Below are 13,926 nucleotides of genomic sequence, written 5' to 3' on the forward strand. Positions count from 1 at the left end.
CATCACAACTCGGCTCACTAACCGAGCAATCTCATGCAGAAATCATGCTGAAATCAACAAGTATGTAATCATATACTGTCTAAAACACTTGTGTGTGATAAGTATTGACTGTAGTATTGGTTTTTGAGCTGATCAGGTATTGAGCTGAAATCCAAGGTGGGTGTAGACCCGTTGGCCTCAGGCAAGAAAATCTCATATAATTGTGTTATGACCAATAACTGTACGCACTGAATTTCTCCATTCAAATTGTTTTTGGAGTTGTGTGTGTTGCACTAGGGTTTGCTTGGAGTTCAGCTTTCTCTCCGACCAGATGGTCAGACGTCATCACAATTGACAAAGGTAAATTTGTACTCTCTAGTGTCTCTGACCTCATTAAGTCCTTCAGACCCATCACAAAGGACGTGACGTCATGCCATGGAGACTGAGGAAGATGATAGCTTCTTCTGAGATGGCCCCACTTCATCTCGAACCTATTGATTTTGTTTTACAGGTTATCAAAAATGTATTAGTAACTTGAACATTCCATAGTAAACAGTGATTGTCCCTTTGGCAAAATGACGTATCTTGCATTTGAGAGAGACAATATTCATTCTGCTCTCTCAACATTTGAATACATTATAATGATGGATCAGTTTTACTTATATGTCCAAATTGCATTCCCGTTATAACCGTTCCAGATCACTCTAAGGCCGGTAGGCCCCCCCCTCCCCGTTGCCAACACCTTTACTCATAGAACTCCTGTTCTATCTTACAGGTTTATGATGGTGCTCATCTGCCTTATATTCAGTGTCCTCTCAACAATAGACCAATATGCTGCATTCGCCAACGAGACACTTTTTTGGATGGTACGTATGCTGAGTATTTGTCATAAAATCTAAGCAAAAGCAGAAATTTGTCATATTAAGTGTCGCTCAAGGACAAAAAGATGCCGCAGTGGCAATCCTTCCGAGAGTCGAACTTACGACCTCCTGATTGTGATCCCAGCACTGTAACCACTATGCCACTGATCTCCTGTGTACGACGTAGTGGAGCTAATGTGTTTTGGAAACATTGATATTGCTGTCTAAAGTTGTGAATGAGCTGACGTGAACTGATGAAGGGAAGTATGCTGTGACAGTGCTGTGATGGATGAGGACTGTCGGGTCATGGTCTGAACACCTCAATGCATCTCGTTTCTGCGATGTATCTTTAACAAGTTCAATACGTTACCCATTGCATCAAAATGGGTATTAAGTCATGTTTGAGGCATGTGGATTTATCGACATATTCGGATAGCTGAAGGTGTAAGTTTGACTTTGATAACAGCTCCCATCAATGTTTCACTAATGGTGCCTGAGGTATTCAGAGAAAATAGCAAACTTTCAAGAGACATTTTATTACAGGTGCTTTTATAGCTTCCAAGCAATGTTACAGCTCCATGTAGTGAAATAAGCCTTATAACCCTGTCACTATCACACCTGAATGCCTCAGATGGGATTGCTTTTGGGCAAGTTCCACTTGTCGTTTGGCCACCATCTTGCCATGGTAAACTATCTACATTGGACAAAATTTCAGCTGAGTGCGAGTGACTTGGGCCTCTTGTTAATCTGAAAGTGGACCAAAATTATAATTTCTACTGTCAATGATTACTCAATATTAGAACTACAGTTTTTGCTGAATTTTGTGGCCAATAATTTGGGGGTGATCCCTTGATACCTGATTCGATGTGATGGGTCGTATTTCGAAATCTGCAACATGCTATCCTTATTTTGGCTAACGGTAGCGAACATCATTGGAAGTTCAGCCACATCCCTGGCTAATCCACTCAACTGGCAATTTAGTCCACAGCTAAACTTAGCAGAGTAATTTCAACGATGGCTGAAACTTTGTTTGCATGGTTAATTTCTCCCTTGAGGTTAGAAGGCTTCATGGTTAGCGATATATACCAAACTTAACTTGTTTACTGCGTTGACCGCACCTGCTGACTTCCTTGTTCAAGGTCAACATGCTTGAGTTGTTGATAAATTTTGTCCCTTGCAAAATAAAGTGCTTATAGTCACAAAATATTCGATATCCATTTTTGCTGTTTTGAGAAGTGTGCATTAGAAGTTTGGTATTTATTGGAAAACTTATCATATTTGTTCATGAAATCATAATAGTTTACCCAGCTGCTTCGAACAATTTCCATTTCAAATCTGTGTCAATTCTAATTTCAATATTTCTTCTTCTTTCCAGGAAATAGTTTTAGTTGTATTTTTTGGCCTTGAATATGTGATACGACTTTGGTCTGCCGGCTGTCGAAGTAAATACCTCGGTGTCAGGGGTCGGTTAAAGTTTGGAAGAAAACCCATATCAATAATAGGTGAGTGATTTAATTGATTATCTTCTTCTTCTTCTTCTGTGTTCGGAGTTTTTGAATTCTTTGTTCAACATGCAGGGATAATTTTTTTGGAAAAGCCTGACAAATGACTCTCTTTGACTTTCCATTAGAAGACGAAAGTGGGTAATGGTAAGAGAAAGTGCACTCTGGATACGGAACATGGAATCACACATGCATGCTAATTATGATCTTTACTCTAAAAAACGTCTTCTTTTAGCTAAACTCAGGAAATATCATCGTCATTTTGATATAATTGTAGATGCAGGGCACATCCATTTTTAATGATCATGAGATACTCCTCTGGGATTTCCGGTTAGGTTATAAATGACATGGTGTCGAACAAATTATGACGTATTGCAACTGGGGGAGCTCTGGGTTAAGTGGCCCGGTGGTATGTCGTGTCAGGGCTTGTCAGCTCGGAGGACCTGCGAGAGAGGGTGGACCTCACCTCCGCAGCCAACAGGATGGAATTACAGCACCTCGCAGACATGTGATTTTTGTTGCAGTTCCCTGCAGAAATTGGTTGGGTCATTGTGTGACAAGAATCATTCAACACCGCCACCTATGATAAATATCGAACCCAACGACAACCGAAATGGGTGATATTAATCGCTCATTGCAATGATTATCGCATGGCACTTTGATTGATAAAAAATGCAGGTCAGCAATAATATGCAAAAAAGCTAATCTTTTAGAACTCAAAAGCAGAAATCCTTGCTCGGATGTATTTCGCCTACTTTGTTTTTTGATGAAGCTTTCTCTTCCCAATTCTTCAAAGACGTGTTCCTAATTGTAAAAACTTATAAGCAGCATTTCCATCGGGCAACCCACTCTGCAGCATCTTGCATTAGTGAAATTGGAAATGTTCTTTACCAGCTTCTTTACCGGCTATTACCATTTGCCATATTGTTGTTTTAAACAATGTGAAGCACAGAGAGAAGATTGCTCTATTCAATACCATTATGATTGTGAGAAAAGCCCTTTGATATTGCCTTGGAGGGATTTGAGTTTCCGGGTTGATGGATGTACAGGGCATGGACCATATAGGGTTAGCTGAGTAGGTATCAGACTATCATAGCTGGGAAAGCAATGATTGCTCCCCCTGTAACCATGGCCCTAGGATGAAGAGGCTATGTTTTATGAATGGAAAAAGAAACCTAGGTACCATTTTGTGTCATTCAAACTTACCTATGGAACACTTTTGCATGTTACTCCATTTGGGCTCAAACACAAGAGTATCCCTTTAATTTTCTAAAGGGAGAACTGAGTTAACAGCTCGGCCGCCAGGCGGCGCCCTGACCGATCCCGCGAGATCGCGCCGATCTCATGCCGCCATATTCAGTCTTTACTCTTGTGCTTCTACGAAGCACATCGTTTTTTCAAAGCTGCCGTGAATTCGATTTAAAACCAAATTCAACCAGCCAAGTCTAGACGATTTTTGGGTTCATTCACCTACGGAGTAGACCGCCAAACTAAATCTTGGCATTAGTATTGTCCAGTCTATTTAATTATAGACATTTTCTTAGCTAGCTTAGTCGACCCGGCTCCATTATTTTGATCTTCGTAGGGTAGAGTTAAGTAGGCTATTCTCCGCTCTATTGTAATAAACAAGACTCAGATCCATTGCAATAGTGTTTAATTCAAGTAGGCATGTTTTCCTTTCCATTAATTATTGCGTCCTTTCTGGCCTACTTGGGGTTCCCAGTGTTTTTATTGTCATTGGTACCATTTTTTATATGGCGTACCCCTCCGACGGCATCCTTTGTCTCACCACAAAGGAATGCGTCTGGTGGCGGGAAACGGGCCGCGAAGACGCCAAAACCCTCTTCCGGTTCCGTTTCCGGGCATATAACCCGGAGGTCTAGCAAACCTCCCGCCACCACCCCTTCCGTCAGCCGAGTTCCGGTTCCGGCCGCGGCTGCGAAGGATGCGGGATCTGACATTATTAATGTATGTGGTCCCAAGGGAGACTTACATCCAATAAGTCTCCAAGGGTTTAATATACCCCGGACCTCAGGGAACCTTCCGGTTCCCCTGTCGTCCGCTCCCCCGAGTACAAGCCCTTTGTACCCGCGGGAGCACCCTGCTTCCGGTCCGCCGATTGCAGTTCCGGTTACTGACGCGGGTTCCCGTTTTTCAGTAACCGAAGACTCTACTGGGGGTTTTTCTCAGTCTTTACTGCGAAATAACCCCAGTCCTCACGGACACAGTAGAGTAGGGCCGGACCTTATAACGCCACCTCCGAAACGCCATGCGTCTTCGGTAACAGCGTTTCCGCCCTCCGTACCTCCTTCTAAAAGGGCTTCCGGTAGCTCCATACCGGCGAAGGAGTTACGGGCATTTCCGGTTTCGGACTTCGTCCTACCGGAAATGCAGGCACCTTCCTACGTTGGCCAACCTCTTGGGTGGAACCAACCGGAAGTGCCACCCCCTCCTCGTAGCAGAGGCGTCGTTCCCATGGAACGAGCTACGCAGAGAGGACATCTGAACTCTGGTTCAGAATATGGGCAACTTCCGCTTCCGGAAGACCCATTCGCCCGCACATACGGCTTCCAGGGTTCGCTTATGCGCTCACCCTCGCCTCAACCGCCCGTCGTTGAGAGAAGCCGCACGTCGGGTCCGGAACCCGAGTCGGGACAGCAACTGTCCCAGCTCATCCAGATGGTAGCAGGTCTTTCTGATAGACTCAGCCATCTGGAGCAGGGTTCCGGTTCCTCTGGTGCGCCTGGTCCCATCGGATACCCACCATCCGACTCCTCTATTTTAGAGGAATTTTCTGAGAACGAGAGTTCTCAGCCAGGCTACCGCTCCCCCAATCAGGAGGAGCTGTCACCAGAGGAGGCCAGTATCCTGTCGGATATGAGGACACTCAGATCCTTGATCAGAGCGTACCTCCCGCAGGATCTGTGCCCTACCCCGCCGGAACTGCCAGCCTTGTCAACACCGACCTTTTCACTCTGGGGACAGGAAGTGGATCCCAATCCACAGGTTGCTCAAGGCTCCACTCGGGCACTTGAATTCCTTCCTCCCTCCCCGTCGGTGTTAGCAGTCTCTGAACTTTTGGAGCGTACAATCAGAGACTCACAAGGCGCCCACCAACGTACTTCCATCCCTGTCCTTCCGGCAGTCGGACCGGAAGCTTGGTGTAAACCGGGGAAGTTGTTCACGGCACAACTTCCTCCCGTTAGGCAGTACCGCGCTGACTATTATCGAGTCAGCTCGGCCGGCTGTCCAGCTGCAGCATCGACTTCCATATTAAAGGACGATGTACAGCTGGACCAACTCGTGCCTAGGGTGACCTCCTCCTCGGCTTACCGAGACCTTAGAGCACAAGAGGGTCTGGCCAAAAACACGTTAGCGGTGCTCTCCTACGCAGAGCACACTAACCTGGCCCTAGCCAGATCCCTAAAAGATAATGAGTCACTATCTGATGACACAAAATCGCTTGTGACATCCTTGTCACATTCGATTAGGCACGCTATTGCGCTGTCCGCCAAGACCGCAGCAAATAGCGTCCTACTCCGTAGAGACGCCGCACTGGGCTCTCTCAATGTCATCAGATCCCTCCAGCTGGAAGGGGCCTTAAGAACCGCTCCTATGGACGGTTCTTTCCTGTTCGCAGATTCTGTACAAGAGGCGGCTCAAGCACAGAAAGATTGGGACAAATTATATGCCCCCACTGCGACACAGAGGGCCAAGACCTCTCTACCTAACGCTAGAAAGATAGAGAGGCCCCAGCAGGCATCGGGTTCAATCCCGTACGCCAGGCAGGTCCTGCCTAGGCCTACCCCGCCTAGTCAGCCTGCTCCTGCTGGATCCTTCCGACGGGAAGCGGAGGGTCGCCGGACTGGAAAGAGGAAAAATACTTCCTCTAACCAGGGTGGATCCGGTCCGACTAAGCACTCCTTTCGCCCAAGGGGTGCTGGCCGGAAGAGGTGACTCCCCCCTCCTTTCTCCTCCCGGACGCAAAAAGGAGCCGACTCCGGTAGTCGGGGGCCGTCTGCAAAAATTTGCAGACATTTGGGACGATTGGTGCCCAAAGGGGTCCCCAGTCCCAAACATGTTGAGGTACGGAGTGAAACTAGATTTCAACCGTACCCCCCCGACTACCATATATCCAACCCCAGTTCAGCCACCGAAGGACCCAGTCAAGGCCTCTGCCCTCCGAGCAGAGGTCGCGACATTACTGGAGAAGCAAGCTATCCAGGTCCTTCAAGATCCATGCTCCCCCGGCTTTTACAGCCACGTTTTCTTGGTTCCCAAGAAAGCAGGGACATGGAGGCTGATCATAGACCTTTCCAGGTTAAACACCTTCTTGAATGTTCCTCATTTCAAGATGGAAACCACCAGGTCTATAGCAACGGCGATACAGCCCAACGATTGGGCGGTATCGATGGATTTAATGGATGCGTACTTACAAGTACCGATCCATCCAGACTATCAACACTTCCTTCGATTCCATTACGAAGGAGAGACGTATCAATTCAGGGCCCTGCCGTTCGGTCTGGCATCGGCACCCCTAATTTTTACGATGATAGTCACAGCCTTCGTCGCTCCCTTTCACGTGATGGGGTTCAAGCTCCATCACTACCTAGACGATTGGCTACTCCGTTGCAAATCGCGGGAACTACTACTGCAACAACTTCAGGTTCTAAAGCAAAAACTAGTTTCCGCAGGTTGGATTATCAACGAAACAAAGTCAGAATTCATACCATCCCAAGACTTCGTTTACGTTGGAGTTCGGTTCCTTACGGCCATTGGGAAAATGCTGCCCCCCCCCTAGACAGGATAAAGAAAATTCTTCATCTCGTCACAGAATTCAGAGGAAGGACTCAAGCTCCCGCGAGGCGATGCTTGAGCCTTTTGGGACTTCTGAATTCGGCAGCAGACCAAATCCCCCTTGGCCGTCTATATATGCGTCCCATCCAGATGTTTCTAATGTCTCTATGGAAACCCCACAGGGACCCATTAGACAAGTTGGTATTGATACCTCAATACCTACTCAAGAACGTCTGGAACTTCTGGGAGTCGGAGACTCGTCTCCAAAGCGGTGTAGATCTTGCTCCACCGCCCCCAGAAGTGTCCCTGTTCACAGATGCTTCCCTACTAGGGTGGGGAGCACATCTGAACAACGGGGACATGTCCATAAGAGGTCTATGGACAAGGGAGGAGACCATTCTTCCAATAAATATATTGGAAATGAAGGCTGTCCTTCTTGCCGTGAGGGCTCTTTCCCTTCGCCTGAAGAATCGGAGAGTAACCCTGTTCTCCGACAATTCTACAGTAGTAGCATATGTCAGGAGACAGGGAGGCACAAAGTCCGGCATTCTTTGCCAGCTAACTTGGGAGCTTTACCATCTTTGTGCCGACCTTGGAGTATCGATATGTGCCAGACACATACCGGGCAATCGCAACATCCTTGCCGACGCCCTGTCCCGTCAGAACAAGCTAGTTCAGACAGAGTGGACACTCCATCAGGAGATTGTAGACGACCTTTGTCGCCTTTGGCAATCTCCGAAGGTAGATCTGTTCGCCACCAGGCTGAACAATCGCCTTCCCATCTATTACTCTCCACTTCCGGACGAAGAGGCCCTGGAAGTCGACAGCCTTACAGCCTCTTGGGTCGGGCTGAACGCATATGCGTTTCCACCCCTCCCTCTCATCCAACCAGTCCTGAACAAGATCTTGACCAGCCATCCGGTGAGAATAACTCTCATCGCACCTTGCTGGCCAAATCAGGCCTGGTTCCCAGCCTTGCTGGAGCTCCTGATAGATCACCCCAGGAGTCTTCCTACTTGGAAGCACCTCCTGTGGCACCCCCTGGGGAGATGCTACCACCAGAACCCTGGATTTTTCAAGTTTCACGCCTGGAACTTATCCAGTTGCATCTCCACCAGAGAGGCTTTTCGGACATCGCTGTCAAGCGCATGTCCGCACCTCAAAGGGGGTCTACCCTTGATGTGTATCAAGGAAAGTGGTCTACCTTCACTTCCTGGTGCAGGGAGAACGGAGTTAATCCGATCTCTCCCTCTATATACAGATTAGTTGATTTCCTTATTGAATTATTCACGGAAAGACAACTATCTGTCACGGCTATAAAAGGGTACAAGTCCGCCATCGCTTCTACCCTCCGTGTTTTAAGCACCTGGGATCTTCGTTGGGAGGACCAAATAACCCCTCTTTTCAGAGGAATGTTATTAGAGCGTCCTAGACCGGTTCACAACACCCCTAAATGGGACCTTTCTGTTGTCCTTAAGGTGCTCATGAGGCATCCTTTTGAACCCATGTCTATTTCATCCATGAAATATCTGACACTCAAAACGGTCTTTCTAGTAGCCTTGGCTACCGCCCAACGGAGATCAGAGCTCCATGCACTTTCTTTTAAGAAGCTGGCTTTTAGAGAGGGAGGGGAGGTTATCCTGGCTTTTATACCAGGATTTCTGGCGAAGAACCAGGGACCGGCCGCCTCTCGGCCCCCGGTTACTATTCCCTCTCTGTCAGGAACGATCTCTTATGATCTTCCTGACAGAACTTTATGTCCCGTCAGGGCCCTAAAGTTCTACATAAATAGGACAAAACCTCCCGGTATCCGCCAGGGGAGAGAGCGTTTGTTTTTGTCCTATAAGGAGGGAAATAAACGAGAGATAGCGGCCGCCACTATTTCAAGGTGGATTGTGGAGACTATTCGTCTTTCCTACAACACCTTGAAGACTTCCTCTGATCTTCGTGCGCTAGCTAACATCTCAGCGCACGAAGTTAGAGCACTAGCCACCTCCTGGGCTAACTACCGAGGAGTTGCTCTTCAAGAAGTCGTTTCCGCTGCATGTTGGAGTAATCACTCCACATTCTCTCGTTTCTACCTACGAGACGTTTCTTCCCTCGTAGATGGCATGCACACAATCGGCCCGATTGTGTCTGCGGGGCATGTTGTTTGATCCTGGCTAGATCAAAAAAAGGGGGGGAAGCCCGATTGAAGAGTCAAACGCGCATCTTGCGCCATTTTTGATATGCCCTATCTTCAACATCCAGGCAACCCCTAGTAGACTAGAAAGGACGCAATTTCTTATTGTTGTTTAGCAATAACTCATTCTACACCCTTCAACATGCCTTACTTGCTCTAAGCTCTGTTGCCGGAAAGAAGATGGTTTTATTACGCAATTCTAGCGCTTTCCGGAGAATGGGTCTATTACTCTCTATAATATGATTGTAATACCGAGATCAAAATACCGGTCCTCCGGTTCTCCCCATTTCTTTCCCCTGGCGGTCCTCCTTAGCAAATATGCCGGTGGTGCCTCCTGGATGGAACAACAGCTCAGCCTTAGGTAAGTCCTCGTTTCCCACCTCCAATAGGTTGCTGGGATTCGATGCAAAAGTGTTCCATAGGTAAGTTTGAATGACACAAAATGCCCATTTCCTTACAAGAAATGGCCATTTTGTTAGTTCATACTTACCTATGGAACACGGCCCTCCCGCCGTCCCCACAAACGGGACATACTCTTTATTAACGCTCAAGAGTAAAGACTAAATATGGCGGCATGAGATCGGCGCGATCTCGCGGGATCGGTCAGGGCGCCGCCTGGCGGCCGAGCTGTTAACTCAGTTCTCCCTTTAGAAAATTAAAGGGATACTCTTGTGTTTGAGCCCAAATGGAGTAACATGCAAAAGTGTTCCATAGGTAAGTATGAACTAACAAAATGGCCATTTCTTGTAAGGAAATGGGCATTTGGTTGGTTTTGTTCCATTGCTCAAAGTCCAATAAGCCCACGTAATGTGTCTGCCAGAGGGCAGAAGATGAGCTAATGGGACGACTTTTGAAATAAAAGAAGCCTCGGAGATATCTGATAAGATACAATAGTGTGTTTTTTTTTAGGTGGGCGTCTAAATGACCCTTCAGATCCAGGCAGACATTATAAGAGCTTTATGAGATAAAAGAAGCCCCGGAAATTTCTTATTTGATCCAACGGTTTCTTTCTGCTGCACCATCTCAACAACCCATTTATTCGCTAGGAATTCATTCCGCACCATTCTTTTGTTTTTCAAGCATTCAGCGCTGATTCATCATCAATTATTTCATAGTTCAACAGATTTTTGCTGTCGGTTAAGAAAATCTTTAACTTCGGATTCGACATGATTCCGAGGTTGAATTTGCATCGAATCCTGACCATGGGGACGGAATCTTGTTGGACCACTGCATTACTTAGATTGGGTCTTTTGCTTGATCTGGTGTGAGCACAGCATGCAAGGAATATTGCTCTTTGTTTCAATGAGAGAGTGTGGCAATATTAGTAAAGTGAACTGTGCAAGGTCACAAACAGGGTGTCTTTGTTAGGTACGGTATCCAACCGATGATGTTTGGAGCAAATCAGTCGGACATCTAGACCTTGTCGCTTCTCCATCGTCATCGACAGTAATCTTGGAACAGACTTTAATGCAAAAAAAGGACTTTATTGAGATTTCTGACAGGCTTAACCTAATTGATGACTGTTGAAATATTCGATAAGCAATTAGCAGCTGTCAATTAAAGGTGATTTATCTGCGTGAAAGTAAAGAAAAACCACTTAGAACTATTCTGCGCTGAACCACCACATTGTTGATTTTATGCGATGGAAGGTTTTGAGGCATTAAGGCAAGTCCAACGGGATGTAATCCGTCAAAAAATATATCCTGGGTTCTCATTGACTCTTTTGTCGTGGAAGAGTTTGGGAGTGAGGGGATCCATCCATCATAGATACTCTAGTGTCACTGATATAAAACCAGTTGATAGATTGCAGTAGAAACACTCCATTATGGACACCCTCTGAACTGAAAAGTGCTGTCGCTGTCCTAATTGGAGAGGTATCCTGATTAGAGAGGTCAAATTGGATGGAAACAACCAATTTTCAACCCAAACTAGTGTCCTTAATAGAGAGGGTATCCTTATTAGAGGGGTGTCCGCTAAGAGAGGTTTCACTGTACTATGAAACTGAAACAAAGGCTTGGGGTGCTCAGAAGCCGATGTTCAACTTTTACTTGGAGAAGTATTAAATCTATACTGGAGATTTCGGGGTGATGCCTTTGTACTAAAGTGCTTTGCTAAGGGGCTGAAGACTGGTAAAAAGGAATGTGACGTGCACCAACAAGGAAGTCAACCGATATACCCCTTCTCCAAGTGTTAATATCGAAGAGGAAAAGAACGACCTAATGATATTGAGGATTTTTTCGACATTAGCTTCTTTCACAACACTAATAAGCCTCTTATGGTCGATACTGTGTATTCATATGCTCAGTTGGAGATGAGGTTTACCTATATAAAGATTCTGTAAAGAAGACATTTGCTTGTACAGGATTCTGTAAAGATGTTTTCTTTCAATTTGACCATCTTTTATCTTTTCAGACCTTATAGTAGTGGTAGCCTCGATCGTTGTTCTTTCTGTTGGGTCGAATGGACAAGTGTTTGCAACCTCCGCAATAAGGTGAGTCTCACAAAGCATTTTCTCGCTCATGTATGATTTCGAGAAGAGTCCTTTGACAACCTTTTGGTTTGTAATGCACCAGTCCAAAATGGGACTCAATTTCGAGAAGATTCCTTTCACACCCTTTTGGTTTGTAATGCACCAGTCCAAAATGGAACTCATCCATCTAAGACAGGTTCTGAACCTTCAAGCAAGCTTGATAGAAATTTTCATGTCACCCGGTCTTCTTCGTTTGGCTAGCTCATTAGTACCTCACAAGGTGGCAGCACCTGCTGGCATAAGGTTGTTTCATTCATAATACAGTAGAACCTCCCTTAGCAGACACCTCTCTACTAAGGACAACCTCTCTATTAAGGACACTAGTTTTGGTCCCAAATTGGCGGTTTCCATTCAATTTGACCTCTCTAATCAGGACACCTCTCTATTAAGGACAGCACTTGTCAGTCCAGAGGGTGTCCTTAATAGAGATGTTCTACTGTATAGGCAAAGTTACAACTTGATAGTTGGTCGACGGTGGTGATTTCATCTCACTCTCTGGCTGAGGTAGACTAAATCAATGAAATCAATAGGTGATACTATACCAGGAGATGTCATTCGCTTGAAATATTGGATTAATATAGTGTACCTTTTAGGCTTCTTTGTTGGTTATTGAAATTAGATAAGTTTGTCAGCATCACAGTCTTTATTCAAGAGGCCTGCAACTTTCTTGACCTCATAAGGTGTTATTTACAACCCAGAATCCCAACCTTGACACCAATGTTCGTGAAGAGTTTGTCATCCCCCATGATGGTCTCGTAAGGAATAAGTTGTCTGATTAAACAGTATACTCCTTGGTGAAATCTCCGAGACGCCATCCAAATGTAGGTCGATTAGGTGACTGTGACATATTGAGAACGTTACTAGCTAGAAAAAATGTCGGCATCGATCTGCGATGGATACTTCCTACGTGTTATGATCGACTTTTCCAGAACCGATGATCATTAATGCTCCCCACCATGTGGGTTTGATTCCCCATGCCAGGGGCATGAATGACTTTTTAAAGGAGACTCTCCACCATTGATTCTCATCACTAATTAGTATATAGCCAACTCTCTTTTGCTTCCCATCTCTTTGATAAAAAGAAGATTATATTTTCTGGTGGTTTTCATAAGCCTGTCGTCAAATATTGTCACTAGGGGTCCGTGGCGTAGAGGTTTGAGTGCCGGTCTCATAGTCAGGATGTTGTGGGTTCGAATCTTAGAAAGATGGCTTCCGTTTTGCTAGGATTCAGCGGGTTAAAATCATATGATCTCTCTAAAGACAGGCAATTCTAAGGTGATAAGGGATGTTCCATTGAAAATGAATTTCATTGAATATTCCACAACTTTGACCCGCTAGGTCTTGCCTATAGCCTTCCTTTATAAGATGGATAAAAATGCCGGTTGGTGAGGCAGCCCTGGGTTTAATGGGTTAGAGTTATAATCATAGCAGCCAGTGAGACACCCAGTCACGAAGAGCGTGGCTATAGTGTCACGGATCTGTAAAGAAAATGGAAATATTGATTCGGTGTAGGATAGATGTCCAGTCTGTTACACCTGATCGATTATTCTTAATATATACCTTCTTAGGGTCATCAAGTAACCTGTTGGAGTTATCAAAAATACAATAACTCATTTGGTTGATATCCTGTTGCTCCGGAGTGTTTATGACTTGGTCATTGAATAGTGTCGCGGGAAGAAACTGAATCAGCGGGTATATTTATCATTGGGTGTCAACGCTGTAGTGGATTGCGAAACGAGGGTTGACCAGAGGCATCACCATTTTGGCTAGAACTTAAAAACCTAAAGCAATTAGAGCTCTTTCAGGATGAAGGAATTGCAAATTTCTGATACAGAGTTTCGGCAAATTTGAATGCTTGATAACTACTAGGGCTATGCTTCTTCTTATTTTCCTGAGGCACCAGTGTATACAATTAACACTGACGACGTACTTCTTTAATGAGTGCCACATAATGACTTCCATGGTCATTTGACAACACTGATCTAAAAACGGAAAAGAATTCTTCTCATCTCAAGACCAAGACAGGGCCAAAGGTTGTCTCGTTTATTGAACATGCTGGCAACTCTTTGCATAGCT

At 45.5% G+C, this 13,926-nt stretch overlaps 1 protein-coding gene across 2 annotated transcripts in view; it reads left to right on the forward strand.

The window, feature by feature from the left end:
• The window catches only part of LOC135487789 (potassium voltage-gated channel subfamily KQT member 1-like), a 105,446-nt gene that overhangs the window by 42,031 nt on the left and 49,489 nt on the right, over positions 1 to 13,926 (forward strand). For both annotated transcript variants that reach the window (XR_010446887.1, XM_064771871.1), the window contains exons 3-5: positions 755 to 845; positions 2,215 to 2,341; positions 11,733 to 11,811. Coding sequence is in view for 1 of the 2 variants with exons in the window: in XM_064771871.1 (XP_064627941.1) it covers positions 755 to 845; positions 2,215 to 2,341; positions 11,733 to 11,811 (297 nt within the window). In the remaining variant the exon portion in view is untranslated. The remainder of the gene's footprint in view (positions 1 to 754; positions 846 to 2,214; positions 2,342 to 11,732; positions 11,812 to 13,926) is intronic.

The sequence above is a fragment of the Lineus longissimus genome, chromosome 5 (genome assembly GCF_910592395.1).
Source record: "Lineus longissimus chromosome 5, tnLinLong1.2, whole genome shotgun sequence".
Taxonomy (NCBI): Eukaryota; Metazoa; Nemertea; class Pilidiophora; order Heteronemertea; family Lineidae; genus Lineus; species Lineus longissimus.